Source organism: Pezoporus flaviventris, unplaced genomic scaffold, assembly GCF_033815535.1.
Source record: "Pezoporus flaviventris isolate CSIRO_AGI_PZ_B2104156 unplaced genomic scaffold, CSIRO_AGI_Pfla_v1 ptg000013l, whole genome shotgun sequence".
In the NCBI taxonomy this organism is placed as follows: Eukaryota; Metazoa; Chordata; class Aves; order Psittaciformes; family Psittacidae; genus Pezoporus; species Pezoporus flaviventris.
Window position 1 is genome coordinate 12,872,206 of NW_026892561.1, and position 21,308 is coordinate 12,893,513.

Below are 21,308 nucleotides of genomic sequence, written 5' to 3' on the forward strand. Positions count from 1 at the left end.
AAAGACGAACTCACTAGCAGAAGGCTTGGCCTGTCCTCTGACAGGGTGACCATGTGGTTTTGTACACCAAGCTGTAAATGAAAATCACTCCTGTCATCTCAAAAACAGAGACAGACTGTAGAGGAAAAATAAAAGCCAGCAAAAAAACCCATCACAGAATAAAATAGAAGGAAATAGTCGGAAAAGGCCTACAATTATTGTCTAGTCCAACTGATGACCTCTCTGCTTCAGGGCTGACTGAAATCTAAAGCATGTTGTTAAGCACATTGCCCAACTGCCTCTTAAAACACTGACAGGCTTGGGGCATCAACCACCTCTCCAGGAAGCCTGCTGCAGTGTTTGACCACCCTCTCAGTGAAGAAATGTTTCCTAATGCCCGGTCTAAACTTCCCCTGGCACAGCTTTGAGTCATGCCCATGTATCCTATCACTGGATCCCAGGGAGAAGAGATTAGCAGATCCCTCTCCAGGTCGCCTTCTCAGGAAGCTGTAGAGAGCAATGAGGTTGCTTCCTCAGCCTCCTTTCCTCCAAAGGAGACAAACCCAGAGTCCTCAGCTGCTCCTCCCAGGACGTGGCTTTCAGCCCTGCCACCAGCTTTGTTGCCCTCCTCTGGACACGTTCAAGTACCTTCACATCCTCCTTGAACAGTGGGGCCCAGAACTGCTCGCAGTACTTGATGTGAGGCCACATCAAGCACAGTGGAACAATCACCTCTTCTGGCCTTCTAGTTTTGCTGTGTTTTATGCACCCCAGGATGCAGTTGGTCCTCTGTGCTGCCAGGACATGCACTGCTGGCTCCTGTGAGCCTACTGCCACCGAGCACCCCAGATCCTTCCCTGCAGGACTGCTCCCCAACCACTTCTCTCCCAGTTTATGCTTGTGCCTGGTGCTACTCTATCCCAGGTGTGGAATCCGGCACTTGGGCATGTTAGATTTCACACCAATTGTGATCAGGTAGATCAGGTAGACCCGATGCTCCAGTCTATCTCGATCCTTCTGCAAGGCCTCTTGTCCCTCCAGTGACTCAAGAGCACTCACAGCGTAGAATCACAGAATGGTTTGGGTTGGAATGGACCAAAGATCACCTAGTTCCAACCCCCCACCATTAGACCAGGTTGCTCCAAACCCTGTCCAACCTAGCCTTCAACACTGGGAGGGATGGGGCAGCCACAGTCCTGGGCAACCTGTGCCTGTGTCTCACCACCCTCAGAGATTGTACAGTCAGCAGAATTGCTAATAGTGCACTAAACTCCAGCATCCAGATCATTGATGAAGTATTGAACAGCACTGGCCCTAGGACTGAGGCCTGAGGAACACCACTGGTGACCAGTCACCAGCCAGATACAGCCCCATTCACTACAACCCTTTCGAGTTCCGCCCTTCAGCCAGATGTGGTATAGCATCCCTATGTTTTTGTCCCGTGTCACTGACACTTGCACACCCTAAGTGTGTGACACCAGCCTCCTCTGGCTGGTATCACTTCACTACTAAATCAGAGCAAACTAAGGGGAAAGAGAGCTGGAATATCCACATACAACAGCTGCATGCTTGGTTTCAGTGCTCAGATTAAACAGGAAACTCACACAGTCAAATGCAGTAATGTGCTCTTCAGAAAGAGCAGGCATCCCTAAAAAGAGGAACCATATTTCTTTACTTGTTCCATCACACTAAAGAACTAAAACAAGGAGCATTCCAAGTGCTTGCTTGATCCGTGAGTATGTTTATGGTTAAAGTGCAGGTACTGAGCTACATCCTTGCCTGATGGTATCTGCTCACTTCTCAGCGTGCGTTACTCTCAGGAACTGGAGGGCAGCATCTTGTATGGGTTGAGGATTCCTTTGGGATCTAACATGGCCTTGAAATGCTGCATTAGATGGATTGCCTCCCTGGGTTTGCTGTACTGAATGAACTGCTTTTTCTTGAAGCCCAGTCCGTGCTCTGCGCTGATACTGCCGTTGTATTTTGCAGTCCACTCATATACAAAGGGCTCAATGGCATCCAACAGGGAATGGTTATAGGACTCAGCCGTGACGTTCAAGTGCAAGTTTCCATCTCCTGTAAGAAAACATTGCAGAAGTGGGTCTGTAAGAAACACTCGGTGGTCCCACAATGGAGACTCATTACTGCCTCCTCCATGTACCCAAACAATGGTGCCTTTGTTAGTCTCCAGACTGCGTAAAGGACAATTTGCTATCCTTCTACAAACACCAGTGTCTCCATTCACAAATAATTCAAGTAGGATCTTTGTTTTTCCATGCTTCCAGTGCAACATTTGAGGAAGGGTTCTGAGTTAAGCCACATTAAAATTGCTGTTATTGTGATCTGAAAATTCAAACTGTGGTGCCTCAGTTATTGTCCTGCTACTGAGGTGGCATGCCAAAGACTGCCCCAACGGCGTTTCATAATGATCATTAGATTTTAATATGGCCCTTCATCACTTTCTCTCTCCCTATTATATTTGTGCAATGCTCTAAATGCATTTTGGCACGTGTCAACAGAAACAAAGCAAACAGAACATTTTCTCCTTTTGCCACTTGCGGGTGACGTATTTAATCAAGCACATAGCTGTTGGGTATTCAGGAGACAAAACACACAAAGATAAACAAAACTTGCTCATTCCCACTCCGAAACCTCTTCCTGCATCCCAGCAAACCCTCACAGTAAACAGCTTAATGCCCACTATCAGGAGCTACCAGAGGCAGCTTTCGTTATGCAGGCTTGTCTTTTCATCTTTCCATGTCTTTCAAATCATCTCAAATCAAGCATGCTTGTGTGCTCTGTTGTTTTTGTTTTCTTTTGAACACAACAGCTCTGCTAAGCTACCAATTTACCTGCTTGTAAAATCAAACTAGTTTCAAAGCATCCTGACAAATGTACCAGCCCTTCTGTGTGTTACCTTTATCACTCTCTTTTGGAAGGTTAATTACTGAGACAAAATATTTTTCCAATATGACTGATCATTTTGGACAAAAAAGTGTTTACCAGAGGTTTCCAAGTACAAGTTGATGGTCCAATTAAACAACCTATGTATTTCAATAAAAAGTAGAGAGCAAGAATCCACATCCCTCTTACATTCAGCTCTGGGGCCCCCAACATAAGAGGGGTAGAACCTGCTTGAGTGATTCCAGAGGAGGCTATAAGGATGCTCTGAGGAGACAGGCTGAGAGAGCTGGGCTTGTTCAGCCTGGAGAAGAGAAGGCTCCATGGAGACCTTTGAGCAACTTCCAGTGCCTAAAGGGGCTACAAGAAATCTGGAGAGGGACTTTTTACAAGGGCCTGTAGTGACAGGACAAGGGGGAATGGCTTTGAGCTGAGAGAGGGGAGATTTAGATTGGATATGAGGGAAAAAATTCTTCCCTGTGAGGGTGGCGAGGCTCTGGCACAGGTTGCCTGTGGCTGCCCTATCCCTGGCAGTGCTCAAGGCAAGGCTGGACGGGGCTTGGAGCAACCTGGTCTAATGGTTGTCCTTGCCCATGGCAGGGGGTTGGAACTGGATGATCTTAAGGTCCCTTCCAACCCAAACCAGTCTGTGATTCTGTGAATACACAAACGAACAGTTCAGTGGCCGTCTGTCTAGCAACCTGCCATTTATATATGGAATAAAGTCTGAAAGCAATGAAATTCAAACACAAATTTCCTCATGCATCCTCCTCTTCTGGCAGCTCTTGCCTATTTAGTCTATGCCTCTCACTAATCCAAAAACCAACCCTTAAACCTACTTGGAAGTTGCCCAGCAAAATGCCTGGAGCACAAAAGAGCAATTGGTCATTTCCTAGCATCCACACTTACCCAAGTGGCCATAGCCCACCACACTTTTGGCACTTGGGCCCAGCCGAGCCCTGGTGTCAGTCACGAGATCATACAGCTTTCCCACAGGGAGGGAGATGTCGTATTTGTAGACATAGCCATCGTGAGTGAGGGCCTCTGTTATCCTCTCCCGCAGGCTCCACAGTGTCTGGTCAATTAAAGATAAAAGATATCCACATAAACCAAGTACCTCTTGGATTCCATGCACTGTGGCATGGAGGGAAAGAGAGTCTTGATTCTTTGCATATAACACCAATATCTGATTTCCCTTGATATCTTCCACCTCTTGAAAGCTAGTAATAATACTTTTTTGGCAGCACTGTACAGTGAAGTGATACACCAGTTCTTCAAGCTTCCAGTACCCCAGAGAGAATGAACACAGGCATGGGCATTCTCTCCAAAGCTGTTTTGAGTTTCCCAAGACCTGGGAATGTGCCTCCCCTACTGAACTGCAAGGGCTGGTTTGGGAGCTGGGGCTGGAAGAAACATGGGTCAGTGTAAAAGACTTACATTCACAGGACACAAAACACTGTCCTCACCAAAACACTACGTGTCCGTCCTGCTCCCAGGGACGACAGCCTCTGCCTCTAGCACACCCTTGTCCTGCTGGCCTACAGGACTTTGCTCACTCCTGGCAACTAAACTTCTGGTTTCAATAGCTTTCAGGCAGTTTGGGTCCTACCCCGGCAACTACTGAAAGATGTACTACATTATTCTCATTTAAAAAAAAAAAAAAAAAAAAAAAAAGAGGAAATTGAAACCCCAAATACTCAGGCCTTCTGGGAAGAGTCAGCAGTGGAGCAGTGGTAAGGATTCTCTCTTAGCATTCTTACTCAATATGCAAATAAGGTACCAAGTCACTCAGGGACATTTATACCAAACATCAGTCTGCACATTTCCTTATTAAAAAACACAAATCCAAGTAGAGAAATGTGTCAAAGAGATTTGTGCAAGAGGAAACGATGACTTGCCTTTATTTTTTTCTCGTCTGTTGCCACAGTTCCATCAGTGACCAAACCAGAAGTCATGGCTTGTTCTAGGAAGTTGTTCAATTTTTCTTCATCATGGGTTGAGTTGGAGCCCGAAGTTTCAATTAAAACATAAAAAGGGCTGTCTGAAAGTGAGTGAGAACAGAATAACCAGATGTTCTGGGGCAAAAGCACAGGAATGTAGTGCAGGTTCTGGAGCTTTTCCCAAGCTTGGCACATTTCCTGAGGTTGTTCTATGCCCAGATTCTCTGGTACCAGTGGAAGGCTAGCTCAAGTGTCAATCTTTTATCTCTAGGACACTTCACTTACATGCTATATCCTTTACCTAGCCACTACTTTTCAGAAAACTAGCAGTTCTGTGGGAACAAGTAGAAATAACAAATCTTACCCTTAAAGGCTTCCATCAAATGTCTTTGGAATTGAATACTGGGTACAAAAATTATGATGGATGACCACACACCCACTGCGTATATAAAAAATATAAAAACTAAGCAGTACAATGCCTCTTTCTACAGCATGAATGACACTGATACCTCTCACTGGGCTGGTCAGCTTCAGATGTCTCTCAACCAATTCCATGCACCTCTCATCCATGAACTCATAGGCAGACAGGATCTCTCCCAGCATGGCTCTGCAGGTTGTAAATGTTTCCAGAACTTTAGCAAAACTCTGACATCCTTCAAACAGAACAGAGAGGAATCAGGAACAAAAACCAGGCCCCTGAAACCTTGTAAAATGATTTAAAAAGTCAAGCAGGGGCATCTCTGCTGAGGCTCACTCAGAAGTACCGGTGCCTACCCACGTACGCTGCTGAGCCAGACCCTGACCCGCAGACTTGACTTCCCAGCCTTGCCTTGTCACTATGGTCTCACCTGGTGACCACTGGATTAGACAGATTGCCTACGGTCACCACACCTGCCCTGCTCACCTCGCCTGGTTACTGTCAGACCGGGCTCTCATCAGTGAGAGCAGTGTCCTGCCTGCTTCTTCATCCTGCTAAGCTCCTGTCTCCCCTTCCCTTTCAGAACAACCTGCCCTTGCAGGTATTTTACACGTTTATACCACTGATGTAAAAGATCTGCACAGATATTTTAACATCCAGCACCACATTATTTCCCAGAAACAAGCTGATGCTGGTACTTTAGCTCAGCAGGCTGACCAGCACTTTCTTCGCTCCATCCCTATTCTCTTCCCAGCCTCTGAATTCAGGTGTGAACTTAGCACCAGCTCCTACCTAGGAATGCCAGGTTCACAGCCTTTGGTTTCTGAGGACAGAGGATGGAGACAGCAGTGATAACTCCCAAGGTCCCCTCAGATCCAATAAAAAGCTGCTTCAAATCATAGCCAGTGTTATCTTTGCGCAGAGAGGCCAAACAGTCCAGAGCTGAGCCATCAGCCAGCACCTGTGAGAATACAGAGACCCAGTGAAAGCACCTATGTAGAAATCTGTTGGCATAAGCTTGCTTACTACCAAGCTAATGACCAGTGGACTCCAGCTGCAGCCCACTCCCAAGGTCTTTCCTCTGATCCTCCACTCCCAGCTCTTCCTCCCCTCTATATCCTACCCGAGTCTTCCCCAACTTTTCTGTTTCTTTTTTACAGTGCTGTTTGCACACATTCCAACAGAACAAGTAATAACAGAAGACTGAATTTCTCTGCTTTTCTTACCAGCGGTGAAGGTCAGCCATTCTTTGCAGCCCTAGCTCCCATTACTCAACAGAAAGAAGGAACACTATTTAAACCAGTGAACATAGTTAACCAGAATGAAGTAAGCCCTCGACCACCTGAGCCTTAAATCAAGGCTGAATGTCCCCAAGACATGTTATTAAAGGCTGTTTCAACACTAGAGGGACTAACCTGAGAAGCAAAAGCTCTCCTTTCTGGGCATACACAATAAAACCAAACAAGGCTTTTGTTACCTACCTAACTTACCTATTAACTTTTTGCTCCCAAGCCCCAAAATCTTTTAGAACTAATCCCAGCCTTTACACACAGAGGCACAGGCCTGCAGGGCAGAAGCAGGCTGAGGTACAGCAAAGACTCTAGGAGAAAGCCAGCAGCCAAACAAACCCAAAGTGGACAGCCCTATTAGAAATCGAGTGAGCAGCCACTAGGAGACAGTGCCATAGGATGGGATTAGTGGAATGTTCCAGAGCCTCACCACTTCACAGAGGAACCAAACTCATGCAGGTGACCTGGGATCACCAAAGCTCTCCCTGTCTTCTTTTCACTTCTCTGGATTAGAAAACCATCTCATATCACTCCTGTCAGTAAGGACAGAGGGCACTGTCGTAGAAATAAGAGATGCTGCATGCATGAAGACACTTGTTGACTCCTCAAAAGAGCCATACAAGGAAAAGTGGAAGCCTGAAGAGGAACTTGTCTGCATAAGGGACAGCTCAGGGCTAGAACAGCAGGAAATGGTAGGAAGTGAGGTTTAAACACAGAAGGGAACCGCCAGGTACTCGCCTTACCACTTCCAGTCCTAGCACTGTCCCCCGGAGAGAGCCGTATCTCAAAAGCCGCAAGCCTCCAGCATTAGTGGCCACATTGCCACCGATGTGGCAGCTACCCTTCGCCCCCAAGTCAAGCGGCATGATAAACCCCTGCTCCTCCAAGTACTCGTTGAGCTTCTCTAAGATGCAGCCAGCTTGGCACACAAGGATTCCTGAAACATAAACAACCCACTACAAGCTGATACTCCAGTAAAAGGTAAATACCACATGTATGATTCGTCTGCTACTGTTATAACCTAAGGATTACAACAGGAGCCTGCAGGAAACAGGCCTCTGACATCCCTCATGAACCTGCTGGGCTGAACCCTGCTGATTTTGCAGCTACTGGTTCCCAGAAAAATGGCTTGCTTAGGGCATGGGGCACATTTCTGTGCCTTACACCTTTACAATATTTACCAGACACCTTGTCAAAGCTGGTGATCCGGTTCATGAGAACAGTGGAGAGAATGATCTCATCAAAGACAGGAACGCTGCCCCCAACAAGGCCTGTGTTACCCCCCTGTGGGTTCACTGCCAGGTTCCTCTCGTAACAGTACCTGGAAGGAAAAAATGTTTCTGAAGTCTTGCACATTTTAAGCCCTAATCCAGTCTATTAGAAGCGTGTCACCTCCATGTAAATGTCTACTGTTGCAGCAGTGCTTAATGCTCCTTAAAATTAAGCTGTGTTTAGCCTAAAGATTAAATTGACACAGAGGTATAGTGTCACTGCAAAAGTGAGAAAGCACAACTCCTTACTGAACTCACCCAGCACTGAGAAAAGCAACAAACACTTCAGGTTATCTCTGTGCATATCTACAGATCTGCCACAAAACATCTGCCTGGAAATCACTGCTCACACATACATTTATAGCAAGCTATTTATGTAGCAGTTTCTGTTAACAATTTGGCTTCCTCAGTGGGCTCTGACAACAGTTTAAGCCATTACTGCCATATACCTGCCTTTAAGAAATAAATGCCCTGTAGGTGATGAAGCATGTGCATCTATACCTCAAATGTATCACCTCACAGCCTGCAACATCCCTGCAAAGCACCCCCATCACATCCTCTCTGAAGTCAGAGAGGATCCTGCACAACGGACGGCACAAAGCTGCATGGTACCAATGGCTACTTCAGGAGTGGGCTCCTGCAGCTCTATATCTCAGCCAAACAGCAATCCCACATCCTGACGCTCACAGCAGTGAACCAGAGAAGTGTTCTTACTTTTAGTGGTCAAAACATTAGATCCTCAAACTGCCTGATTCTGGCCTAACCTTTACCTTTTCAGACACACCTTTCTGAATCCTTCAACACAACTGCTCCTCTTGAGCACTGGCACAGTGTCTGATTTAGACAAAAAAAAAATCAGAAAAGTAATCAATACTGAAGTCAATTGCTTACCTCTCACCCCTCCACACTAAGCACTCTTAAGACCCTTCTACTCAAAGCCATCAACGTTGATTTGAGACGCCTGCTGGTGCCCACAGCCTTTGCAAGCACACCTGGCCAGGAGGGGCGAGTTTTATTTTGTAAAACAAACAAAAGATTGGCCTTTGTGTCTGACTGATACTGACACGACACCATCAGTCCAGAAAAGCCGAGGGACAGGGACAGCACCAGGCCTAAGAAATAAAAGCCACAGGTGAAAGTCCTTTTCTGCCTTGAAAAATTTCAGCTACATAAAAACATTCCTGTTCAGGAACCTGTACCCATCACTGCCATAACCCCAGGCTAGCAACAGCATGTAGTGCCTCTGGTCCTGGGAGGAGCCGGAACAAAAGGTACATCAGGAAACAGCGGGCAGCTGGGATATGAAGAGCAGAAGAGGGAGCTGGAGTCAGAGTTCAACTACACTGCAGTCAAGAAGAAAACAGCTCCAGCATTTCCAGCGCTTGAGTAATGTCTGAACATCCAGAAGCCCCCTTCACGTGACATACCCTCCCTCACCTCAGCTTCCTCGCCACAAAGCCCAACAGAAAAGGTGCACGTTACCTGAGAACCTGAGACACCTCTGCTGTTGTCTGTGGCTTCAACATCAGCTTGCTACAGCCTGCAATGAAAGCAAGGGACTCTCGAGGCAAGCTGTGGGCTCTACAGGGGTCAGACAGAAAAGGTGGTAAAGCGTGATGTCTGAAATAACAACGCTGCCTCCACCGTGAGGCAGAGGCGCTATTAAACGAAACATATTCAACAGCAGGCTTTCCCTTAAAGCGCTGCAAAAGCTTTGCATGTCCCTGTAGGCTGCTGCCAGCAGGGGCAATGGGAAAGGTTTTATATTCTTATGAAATCTTTGACAAGAGCAACTGAAAATTTCATCACATTCGTTCTCTGAATGCCAGCCAAAAGTGTTAACTGTCAACGTGCTTCAGGAAAAAATAAATAGTGAGTTAATAGGTCTTAGGGTTATTCTTTTGTAATGAAAGCCTGAAAGATTACTAAATATTAGGCAATTCTTAAAGGAAAATTTTGGTCTGTGAAGATGTGGTCTGCTATAAATAAAGATGAGATTTTCTTTGCTTTCTCATTCTGGTCTGGTAACAGAGGCAGAGAGGCTTAAACAAAACCAGGAATCTAAGCAAGCTCACTTACCTCGGACCGATTTAAGCCAGTCCACGTTAAATGGTCTCAGTTCCTCCGCATTTGTGATGACTCTGCCTGGCATTATCTGCTCGAAGAACGCCACATCGCCATCAGACACACGGGAGAAGGGCAGCCTCCGCACTCCGTACCGCTCGCTGGTCAGCATGACCTCCTGGAGGCTGGAGGAGCCTGCATGGAGAGCTCTCCTGCTCCGAGACCTCGAGTCCCACGGCCTGGGAACCCTACCCGGGGGCTGTTTCCTCTGCTGAAGCAGCCCCAGGGCATTAGTGCTGCTCTGCTGTGCCGAGGTGCTCCTGTGGAAGCCCGTCAGCCACCTCAGAGGCGCCCAGCGGCTCCGCACAGCGCACCGGGGCACCACGGGGAAAACCCCCATTGCCACCCTGAACAGAGGGGCCCAGCCAAGGGGCAAGCTCCGCTCCGCTCCGCTCCCCGCCACCCGGGCTCCCCTCCCAGCCCGTGAGGAGCTGGACAAGGTTCTACGGGTGACAACCGCTCTGCCCTGCGGTACCCCGGCGGTGGGTGAGGGCGTCCATCGCGTCGCAGCACCTCAGGACAGAAACTCTCCCTTCCACTGTGACCAGCGGCCCGCTAACCCGCAGCCGCGCCGGGGCCGCCTCACGCACCGCTCAGAGAGGGCAAACCGCCTGTGGGGCAGGCAGCCCCGGGCCGGCTCCGGTACGGGCGGCAATGGCTGCCACCGAACAGACTCCGCGCCCCCGGCGGGCGTAGGCCGAGGGGCGCCCACCACGCATGCGCTCAGCAGCGCCCTCCTTTTCCGATGGACCGCGTTGGGTCCTAGCGCCCGTTCGGGACAGCCCGCCCCTGCGCGCCCCCCGGTGGTCGGCCCCGTGCATCGCCCCCCGCCCACCGCAACAGCACAAGGCGCTCTCCCACATCGTTGTTCCCAAAAATACTTTATTTATAACAATATATCCATTATCTATAACATGATCCAAAAATACAGATATACATTTTTTACTTTACATTCTTTCTTTTTTTTTTTTAATAAAAAGATTTATATTCTCTTCCATTTACAAAGGGAACAAAGATCTAATTACTTTAAAAAATAGAACAATTGGGTTAAAGTTGTTTCATCTCCAGTTTGGACAAGCTGCAATAAAGCTGAACCCCACAAGGTATTCGAGTATTGCGACAATCTTTAGTGGAACATTCCTTTGTGGATCCTGTTCACCCTTCTCCATGAAAGTATATTTAACACTGTACATTCAAAATTCAGGAGAAAGATTTAAATCCCTTAGTAAGCAAAAATGAAGGCTACCGGTATTTCTGTCTATAAGGTGTCTTAAAAATTGGCCAAGAGACACTCCTGAGCCTGTCAGAGCCCCCACATTGGTGTGTTCTGAGTGGGACAGTTTATTGCTGGTATCGGATCATTTGAGACCTTACATTGTCAAGAAAAGCAGTATGTTGTACCTCACACTGTTCATGAACCCTAGCAAACTCTTTCCTTTTGAGGACTGACACTAAGTTCCAGAGCTTATTTTTGCTTTGCTGGTTAAAGTGGAAAGTGTCTGCTCTTCCAAGCCCAAAAAAGCACTTGCTAACAAAATGTGTTTTGCTGTCCTACGTGACCACGTTCTCAGAGCTGAGGGTGGTTAGCTTTGCAGTGACTAAGCCACAGCTGCACAATTCTGTATAGTATAGTTTCAGCGAGACTTCCAGAGAGGTGCAGTGGGATTTTTCAGATTGTTTTAAATAAAAAAATCAAATGTTTGATCTATGGTGACAGCACTACTAATAAAGCCTTGGGGGGAAACAGGGGAAAGAGTAATATAAATATCATTGGGTGGAAGGGGAAAATAAAATCTGAAAGAGCATCACCACTACTCTTCAGAACACAGTCAACACTCCTCCATCAATCCAGTGTAGCAGGTCAATGAGGTACAGGTCTCGCTCATGGGCTACTGAATTACAGGCTGGCTCATGAGGTATCACGATTAAATTTGCTCTCCCCCAAAACAAGAGGCAGAAAAACAAAGAGGGCTGACTGCATGTCTAAAGTCAGGTTTGTGTGACTGCTCTTCCTCCTCCTCCCCTCCAGCAATCTGCTTTTCATTTGGCTGCCTGCCTTCTGGGTGCTATTACAACAGCGACAGTGACAAATGCACATTATCTTGTAAACAGAACTGTGGAAACTTCATATACAACATGCAGAGTGATGTAACATGGTGAACACATGTGCAGCATCACACTTTAAATGACAGGACTGGAGACAGGCTTTTTTTTTCCATAGCAGATGCAATACACAGATCAAAATGTCCACAGAAAAGCTGTCCCAGGATTAAGAGGTTTCTTCTATGTAACTCTTGACATACCTGCAGCATCTACAAATCCTAACAGAGCAAAGCAGGGAAGGAAAATTGGCAAGAGCTGTGGTCTGCTAAAACACAAGTAAGAGGGTCAGTATAAAACAGGGAAAAAACTTTTCTCTTTTGGGAACAGGTGCTGATGTCTGACTGCAGTGGTTTTTCCTCTGTACTGTTCATTCAGATTGTTTTTACAGAAGAAAAGCTCATCTGGAAGTTTCTTGATGTCTTTTCCAGAAGTTTATACCAAGACACAATGGTATGCAAAGTAATACACAGCTCAGCACAGAGCTGCCAGCAACACCCATTAGGGATCACAGACAGCAAGTTCATGAACCTTGGTGCCTACTGCTGCAGGGCTTTGTGTAGGTATTTTTTTTCCCCTCCCCCTCTGTGAGCAAGACCATCTTCCCCCACATCTTTTATTACAGGCAGGTAAGCCCCATAATGCAAGGGGTTTATACGCAGACAACACTTATCTCTGCCCTTCCCTCAACTTCCACATCCACTACTGACTCAGAGGAAGGAAGGAAGAAAAAAAACAGAAAGACTTTTGTTTGTTTTCCTACCCCTAATTTCCTTCTCTTCCTACTGCTGCAGCAACTGACACTGTAGTGGCAGCAAGGATTCACATTCATAATCTGAAAGGCAGTTTAAAGAAGAACATGCAAATGTGCAACACCCCACCCCCTCCCCCCCAAAAAGACAAAAGTCACATTAAAACATTCCTGCTGAATGGTCTTCCTCAACAGCAGTGCTTCACAGCAAATGCTATTCACACCCCAGCCCCCAGGTTACAAGGCTGCTTTTCAGCTTTGAAACACACTCCTGGGAATATGCACGTTGTCCTTAGGGAGCCTTCCCCTAAAGATTGTTTTCCTGATTTACCCAGGTGCAACACATGCAAATACAAGTTACAAAAGTCAGGCCTTCATCTTATTTTATGAATAAACCCGACCTTCTATCTCTATTAGAATACTTTAGATTTCATCTTCACAGTAATGTACTTAAAGGATCTTCAGAGAAATGGAAACAGCCAGGAAAGGTAACACCCTCTCTCAGTACTACTGTCACTAAGAAACGGCAGGACAAATCCTTTGCTTTTTCTCCCCCAAAAGACAAACGTTTTCTAGGAGGAGGTGAAAAGCCAAATGGTTTGCTTAAGGTTCATGTGACTGGGGGCAAGATTAAGTAAAATAAAGGCAGTGCAAAGGCAGACAGAAGAAATTTCCCAAAAGAGAAGACTTAATCTCATGTCTCTCCCAAGCCTATGCCAGCAAAACTCGGAGGAAACAGACACTGGAAACAGTGAACCAGCTTTCCTGTTTCTTTCTGTACTACAAAACTGCAAACCAGATGGACTTCACACCTAAACAATGAAACCTAATTTCTTTCATGCAGGCTACATCGGAGAAAATTCCTTCTCTGCACATCAAGCTCCAGGCCTAAGCTGTTTCAATGATGGTGATGCACCACACTGGATTGAGGCATTTCGTTCTCCTGCAGTGCCTTATGTGGTTTTACAGACTCCGCTAAACTAGCAGAGACTACAGCTACTGGCTGCCCTAGCACTTCATAGTAACACCAATTTCAGTGCTGTGCAAGTATAACATAAATAAAATACCTGTGGCAAAGGGATTTGGGGCTCCCTCTGAAAGCCATTTTCACTTGAAAGGACTGGAATTACAACTGGCCACTGGACAATCAAATATCATATCAGAAAAAGAAGGAAGGTAGATTAAAAAAAATAATCAAAGATGATATTGCAACATGAAGGAAGGAATATTAAATGTATTCCCCTACTTCTTTTTCTTTCTTTCCTGAACACAACGAGGACAAAACCTAGAGGGAAAGAAGGAGAGGCAGTAATCAGTTCCTGTAATTAATAACACATAGTCCAAAAGGTTTTTTATCATTTGGGAATGAATGAGTGGAAGGGTAGTTTAAAAGCAGGCTATTTATGTAAAGGCAAAACCTAGAGCAGTCTTCAAATTTTGCTTCCAGAAGTGAAACAATACATACACAGTTCTCAATTTTAACCACAGCCACAACTACATGACAATACAGCAAGTCTAAGATGCAACATGTATACATTTACATAGCCTCAGTTCAAAACCTCTGCATGTGCCTGGGTCCCTGTTTTGCTCCAGCCAGAATCCAAGACTCACATGGAAGGAGACTTCAGGAAGAAAGTTCCCTTTGTACCTTCTACCATAAAACAAACATGATTCCAAACCATAGAAGATGCAAACCCTCTGATGACAAGAGCAAAGCTCCTCTGTCAGGAAGGGTAACAGTGGGGTTTTAATTCTTACTGTGATTCTTATGAGGCAAATTGTAGACTGATGAAAATCAAAAAGTGGTCTCTTGTCACACTCACCATTTCCCTTTTGGTTTGGTGGTGAGGTCCACGCAAGCGAAGTGGAACCATTCAATTGGGCACTGCAAAACAGAAAGGAAAAACCCACAGGAGATGTTTAGTGTTTCACAAAATGAAAGTAACAGCTGAATGGTCTAACTGAGCAAGTAAGACCCTCAGATTTCACAGCAATGTGATGTAGCAAACATCTGGAAATAAATCATCTCAAGTGCTTACATCAGGATTATCACAGCCAATCATTTCTCCATAGGACACCTGGTGACATAAGCAGTAGGTAGGTTCATTGGGGTCCACTGGCATGTCTAGGACATCTGAGGGATGCACTGACAGGATGGTATCAGCAAACTCAGATCTGTGAACAAGGACAGACTGAGGAAAAACACTTTCCATTGCAGGTAACACCATGTTCCCAAGATCTAAATCCCACTTGGGAACATTAATTTTTAACAGTATCTTCTCTAAAACACACTGATTGTACTTTAGAGTTTAGCTTACATTATCACAGATTATCCAATGACAAAAATCATAAGGCAGGTTTAATTTTGTAACATGAAGAAAAAACGTATTAAATTCTTATTACAAATACAAAACATGAGTTTGACTATAAAGGATTAAGAGAATGATTTGTAGATACCATGACTACAGTAACAAAATTAATGACAGATCACTTCTGCTTGTGGACAGAAGAATCTGATTCACCACCCAATCTGTTTTAATAGACATTCTTTCTCTCATTGCCAGGTATGAGTGAACCCTCTTGCTCTAACAGGTATGCATTAACCTGATATATCAGTAACGGTCAATGGAAACAGTTTTTAGTTTTTGTCCCTCTGTTTAGCCACATGAGAATATCGTAACAGAGCCCCTTTGGCATAAATCTAATCATGGAGAGGGGATATGCTTTTTTCCTTGCGTCACAAAACCAAGTTAGATTTTTTAAGACTATCTAGGACAATTCTTTGAAAATAATCCTCAAAGTTCTCCACGATTTCTAGAACAATCCATCATCAGGTTTTGCCCTGATGGGCAAGTGTTTCTTTTGACAATTAAGACCACAAACAACTGTTAAAAATAGCTGCAGGACAAAAAAACAAAAAACAAATCTCAAAGCTATTTTCTCCCAGCTTGCCAACAGCAACAGAAAAGCTGATCTTGTCCTTCCAGTCAAGAGAGCATTTTGGGCATGCTGAGCTTCCACATGCCAACCAAGGAGTTAATTAACAAAGCTGACTTGTTCTAAGCAGGACACTGATGAACTGGAGTAAGACCAGAACACACTAACACCACCCACCATCCAGACCTGAGTCATAAATACGGTAATATGAGCTTGTGGAAAATTCATGAAGAGTCAAGCCAAAGTCACCAGAGCTGTGACAGGCTACACCTTACCCTCCTTTGAGCTTCTTTTTCTTTGGTGTATCTTCTTCAGATGTTCGTCTGCCTCGACCACGAGAGCCTTTTTTGTCTTTCTGACTTCGTCCCTCTGTAAAGAAAAAGAACCATTGTTTCAACCTACTGGAATCCAAGAAACATGCCCAGATGTTCTTATTTTGATGCCATTTGTTTTGAAAGCCTTATTTCATATGTAACTTTACACGAATGTTGATTCTGAAATACATCTGCATACCACAAATATGCCAAACTGGCAAGTAGTACGACTGAGCAGCAAATTCTTGTGGTCACAGTTGTGGCAATTCGATCACTGCAGTATACAGAATCAGAGTTGTTTAGGGTGAAAAAGACCCTTAAGAACATGAAGACCAACCATTAAACTAGCATTGCCAAGCCCACCACAACAGAAGCCAATACATTAACTGCAAAAGGTGTTTAAAAAATCTAAGATCACATACAATCTGCAAATTAAGATCACATACAATGAAACTACTATGCAACCCTGGCAGTTCAGAGATAATGTATCTTACAGAAGTCTAACACTTAATTATGGAAAATGAAATAAGCAGCATGAAATGTTAACCCCGTATCATTGCACGAGATATAAATAGCATCATCTTTGATTAGACACGCTGTAATATTTTTTAAATCTCAGTATATTTTTAAATATTCAGCCACTTAATCAGTTACTCAATTATCTTTTATGTCCACATCTGATATCTTACCCCTTATTTCACAGTTTAAAGGCATAAAGCTGTGCTACTGTTAATCACACTCAGATTTCACATTAATCACACGAGATTTCCAGTATACATTAGAGAAACTGGTACCTTCGTTGAACTTCTATTTTTTCCTGTCATTCTCAGCTTGATTAGTATCCAAATTCTGGTAAAAAGAGGAAAATAGGCAAATCTACTTTCCTCAAAAAACAGCTTAGAACTTACTGAGTAACAGACCAAGCCTGAAACCAAGACTGTTACACTCAAAAGTTGTAAGAACATCACTTCAGTTTTGTCAGAGTTGCCCCTTGGCCAGCACCCTCCTTACAACTGTGGGCCACCTCAGGGTGATCTGGCAAGCAGAGACATTAAATTAGATTCCAGCACAATGTTTTTCTTCACATGTTTATTGCTCACCAGAACACTGTAAATATTTGAAGAGTATTAAAAACAAGTAAAGAAGTACCCTGTGGTGTACTAGTATTCTTCCTCCAGAAAGAACAGCCTACTTTCTATCTTAGCCTTTCGGGTCAGAGGTACTCAGTGCTGGAAAAGGCTGTCCACCAACATATAAGATGTACGCACTTTTCAGGCTTCGAGATCCAGGATTTTCAAAGTCACTGCCTTCCAGTTTATCTTTCAGATCTGCTTCAAACCGGGCCAAGTCTGCATCCAGCCGGCGGATATGCTTATCCACCTGCACAGGAGAGAAAACCACAAACTGAATTTTAAAAGAAATACATTAAAATCCCCAAACGAAAACAGGATGGTCTAATAACATGGCTGTTATCATCACGAACAGGGGTATACTACTTCAGAGCAGGGCATGAAAGGGCTGCCAAACTGGAAGAGCAGAATTAAGGCAGAAAAAAAGAAAATAAGCAAAAGCAAGAGGACCTAATCCCTCTGCAGACAAACAGAAAGGAAGGAAGGTGCTGAAATATTAAAATAAATTTTCTCCCTGCAATTTTCAAAACACATTATTCAACTGTTGTCCATGAATATGTGCTGAGCACATCAGTCTGTTTTTACTGGTGCTCCACTGCCATGCTATATGAAGAATTTAAGTGATAAATACAGACTTTTGCCAGGTATCTCCAATGTCAAGCCAATAAACATTAAATAACTTGTACTCCCCTGGTTGCAATGACATGGCTTACAAAGCAGACATATAGCAAAGCATTTTAAGCCACCAAACAGTGTTGCTGTAATACTTAGCTCTCAATTTAGGTATCTAGGATACTTTTCAGTTCCTATGAAGCAATTTCCTTTTCTATAGTATTTATGGCAATAAAATGTACTGCAGCTGCAGATGTAGCAGAACCCAAAGCATCCCTAGAACCCAGACAAAAGACACCAAGTACAGTCAGAAGGATTGCCTTTGCTCAAGTTTTGTCTAAGGGATAAAATATAGAGATAAGAATTACTCAAGGGACAGCTAAACAGGAGTAGGGGCAGAAGAAGAAAAAAAAAGTGGAAAGCTAAATCTTAAGAAAGGTCCATTAAGGAAAACTTAGTGTCCAGTATACAACCAGAGAAGTGGAGCTGACAGGTTTGTTTTCTTTTGCCACTTGGAAACAAAGGTAACTGAGCAGATTTTATTCCACTCCTCCACAACACAGAATTGAAGCTGACTTAAAAAATGTCGCTTACAGCTAAGACCAGCCCTAAACAAATTACTGGGTGACAGGAAAGCTGCTGGGGAGGAGAGAGTGGGGTCAATTTGGTGGTATTGTTACACAGCAGATGGGTACTACTAGATCAAGTGATCTCCAAAGGAGAAGAGAAGGCTACTTGACTTGCATACTACTTCCAAGAGAAGCCTATTTGACTTGCATAGCCTGAAGAAAAGGCGGCTCCAGGGAGATCCTATTGTGGCCTTTCAACACCTAAATAGGGCCTACAGAAAATGTGGAGACAGGCTTTTTACGAGGACACCTACTGACAGAACTAGGGGCTTTAAGATGACAGAAGAGAGATTTAGATTAGATATTAGGAAGAAATTCTTCCCTGTGAGGATGGTGAGGCCCTGGCACAGGCTGCCCAGAGAAGCTGTGGCTGCCCCATCCCTGGCAGTGCTCAAGGCCAGGCTGGACAGGGCTTGGGGCAACCTGGTCTAGTGGAAGATGTCCCTGCCTGTGGCAGGGGGGTGGAACTGGGTGAGTTTTAAGGTCCCTTCCAACCCAAACCAATCTGTGGTTCTGTGGCTATAATTCTATGACTAAACCCGATAACACAAAAAGGTTGAGGAAGGCAACAGAAAAATAAGCTTGAGGATTAATAATTTGTTTCAGTAAGATAGTTAAGTATAAACATGTCAGAGAAGATTGACACTGTGGAAGCATCTTCCATGTGCACCAGCAGCAGCCCATTCCATGGTATGATCATTTCTACAAGCTCTCACTGGTTGTGACGCTCACCATCTCATAGGTCTGCATGGCCAGCTGGACTTTATCATCACTGTACTCTTTACATTTGCTGTAGGCACTCTGGATTTTCTTCAGGTGTTCCATTCTCTCCGCGGGTAACATGTTCTTCACTGATTCAATGTATTCTGCTGCAAGACTGTCAATTTCAGCTTTCTTGTCTGAAAAGCATAGCATATACATGTGAGAAAGCTGTATGCTAAAGCAAAGATGTTTTTCTTCTACCTCTTTATGGTATTTAGAGGACCTCTCCTGACAGTTTTTGGATATCCCCTGACTCTTTAATGTACTCACCTTAAAAAAAAAACCACCAAACAACCCAAAAGAAGAGTTACAGGTATTCACTCTTCAGTACTCACGGTAAGATCCTGATTTCTCAACTGTTTTACAGTTAATTCAGAGGAGAGTCTCACAGTTCAGAAACTTAACCCACAGGTTCACAAACTTCAACCTCTCTTCCCATATGCAGCACACTGCATTTGCTGCACAGTCATTAACCATTTTAACTGTTCTAATCAAAAACTGCTAATGTGCAACCAAACACCAACACAAACCTCAAAAAATGGAAAAAAAAAACCTGGTCTTGCAAGAAACACAGCAACCTGCAACTGAGTCCATGTGGAAATATGTGCAAGCAGGGCCATCCACAGGGCCATGGGGTACAGCAATCATACAGCTGCAAATTAATGTGCAACTGTGGAAAAGAAATCTAGTCCTGTGAGGTGCAGCCCTTGCAGAAAAGAGGCAAGTGCTGCATAGCACTGAGCTTGAGAAAAGGCAAAGGAGAGGGAGACACATCCTCTAAAGCCAAGTCTCCACAAGGCTGTTCCTGTCCTTTTCCTGTCCTTCAGGTCAAGGCTCTCTGTCAGACTTTGCTTACCAGAACACCTGAACACACCTTCTGTTCTCTGATCCAACTCCCGCATCAACTGGAAGTTCCTCTGCAGCTCGCAGGGCAGGTTTTCAATACCTGAAACACAAAGACCAAGCAATCCTACATCCTGTTCTCCCCGTGGCAGCCATCCCTCCATAGCCATGTAACACTGAACAGAGCTACAAGTCCTGCTGGCTTACGGAGCCAGCGGCTGGATCACCCACTGCTGTGCTATGTGTACACATGCAGGCAGACACAGAGGCAGCACGTGTCCCTTGCTCTTGACTGGAAGCCTTCCAAGGACAAAGCCTGCACCACAGGAGAACTGCACTTAAATGTACATTTAGTTCTACATACTGCAAACCATGGCATAAACTAGGTTGCAAAAGGCCTTTAAGACCATTAAGTCCTTTACCCCAGGACTGCCAAGGCCACCACTAAACCATATCACTGAGGGCCTCATCTACATGTTTTCTGAATACTTCCAGGGACGGTGATTCCACCACTGCCCTGGGCAGCCTGTTCCAATGCCTGAGCACCCTCTCAGTGAAGAAATTGTTCCTAATATCCAATCTAAACCTCCCCTGATGCAGCCTGAGGCTGTTTCCTTTTGTCCTGTCGCTTGTTACCTGGGAGACCAACCCCACCTCACTACAACCTCCTTTCAGGTAGTTATAGAGTGATAAGGTCCCCTCTGAGCCTTCTCCTCTCCAGACTGACCCCCCCCAGGTCCCTCAGCCGTTCCCACCACACTTGTGCTCCAGGCCCTGCACCAGCTCCATTGCCCTTCTCTGGACGCGCTCCAGCAGCTGCCCGCTCACACCACGCGAGCTCCTGCACCCGTGGGACCAGCACTCACCCGGCTGCCGCGGGTCTCCCGCTGCCTGTCAGCGAGCCGGCGCCCGCCATGCCTCACAGCCCCGCCGCACAGCGATGACGCGATGACGCGCGGCCGCGGCGGATGATGACACACGGCGGCCCCGCCCGCCCAGCCCGTGGCGCAGCTCTAATTCCCGCACCGCAGCCGCTGTAGCTGCGGCCTCCGCCGCTCCAAGCACCCCCGTCACCCCTCCCGGTGCTGCCCCCCGCCCCGGCTGCACCGCGTCCCGCTCTCACTGTCCAGGTAGTGCTCCAGGTACATGGCGGTCGCCATCTTGCGACTCGCACCCCACCGCCGCCACCGCTTCCCGCCGCCTCCCGGGCCCGCATGACAAAGGCCGCGGCCACGGCCTCATCACATATTCATAGCCCGCCGGCTGCTTATTGGCCGCCGGGGACGCTCCTGATGCATATTCATGAGG

General features: G+C 45.6%; 2 protein-coding genes across 5 annotated transcripts; both read right to left on the reverse strand.

The window, feature by feature from the left end:
• Positions 1 to 1,600: 1,600 nt before the first annotated feature.
• D2HGDH (D-2-hydroxyglutarate dehydrogenase) lies at positions 1,601 to 10,605 on the reverse strand. The gene is made up of 9 exons (XM_061451679.1): positions 9,878 to 10,605; positions 9,281 to 9,338; positions 7,709 to 7,848; positions 7,271 to 7,464; positions 6,031 to 6,199; positions 5,330 to 5,473; positions 4,779 to 4,921; positions 3,790 to 3,955; positions 1,601 to 2,055 (listed from the first exon to the last, which is right to left on the reverse strand). Exons 1-9 carry the CDS (start codon positions 10,260 to 10,262, stop codon positions 1,796 to 1,798), a joined length of 1,659 nt encoding a protein of 552 aa, XP_061307663.1. The 5' UTR covers positions 10,263 to 10,605; the 3' UTR covers positions 1,601 to 1,795.
• Positions 10,606 to 10,787: 182 nt separating this feature from the next.
• ING5 (inhibitor of growth family member 5) lies at positions 10,788 to 21,282 on the reverse strand. Of its 4 annotated transcripts, none has more exons than XM_061451686.1 (8): positions 21,124 to 21,282; positions 20,014 to 20,103; positions 19,128 to 19,294; positions 17,293 to 17,404; positions 15,986 to 16,079; positions 14,813 to 14,948; positions 14,597 to 14,658; positions 10,788 to 14,058 (listed from the first exon to the last, which is right to left on the reverse strand). In XM_061451686.1, exons 1-8 carry the CDS (start codon positions 21,158 to 21,160, stop codon positions 14,016 to 14,018), a joined length of 741 nt encoding a protein of 246 aa, XP_061307670.1. In that variant the 5' UTR covers positions 21,161 to 21,282; the 3' UTR covers positions 10,788 to 14,015. The 4 variants fall into 4 exon arrangements, with proteins under 4 accessions (XP_061307670.1, XP_061307671.1, XP_061307672.1 ...); XM_061451687.1 differs by having other exon boundaries at positions 20,032 to 20,103; positions 21,124 to 21,277; XM_061451688.1 differs by lacking the exon at positions 21,124 to 21,282 and adding an exon at positions 20,867 to 20,969.
• Positions 21,283 to 21,308: the final 26 nt, after the last annotated feature.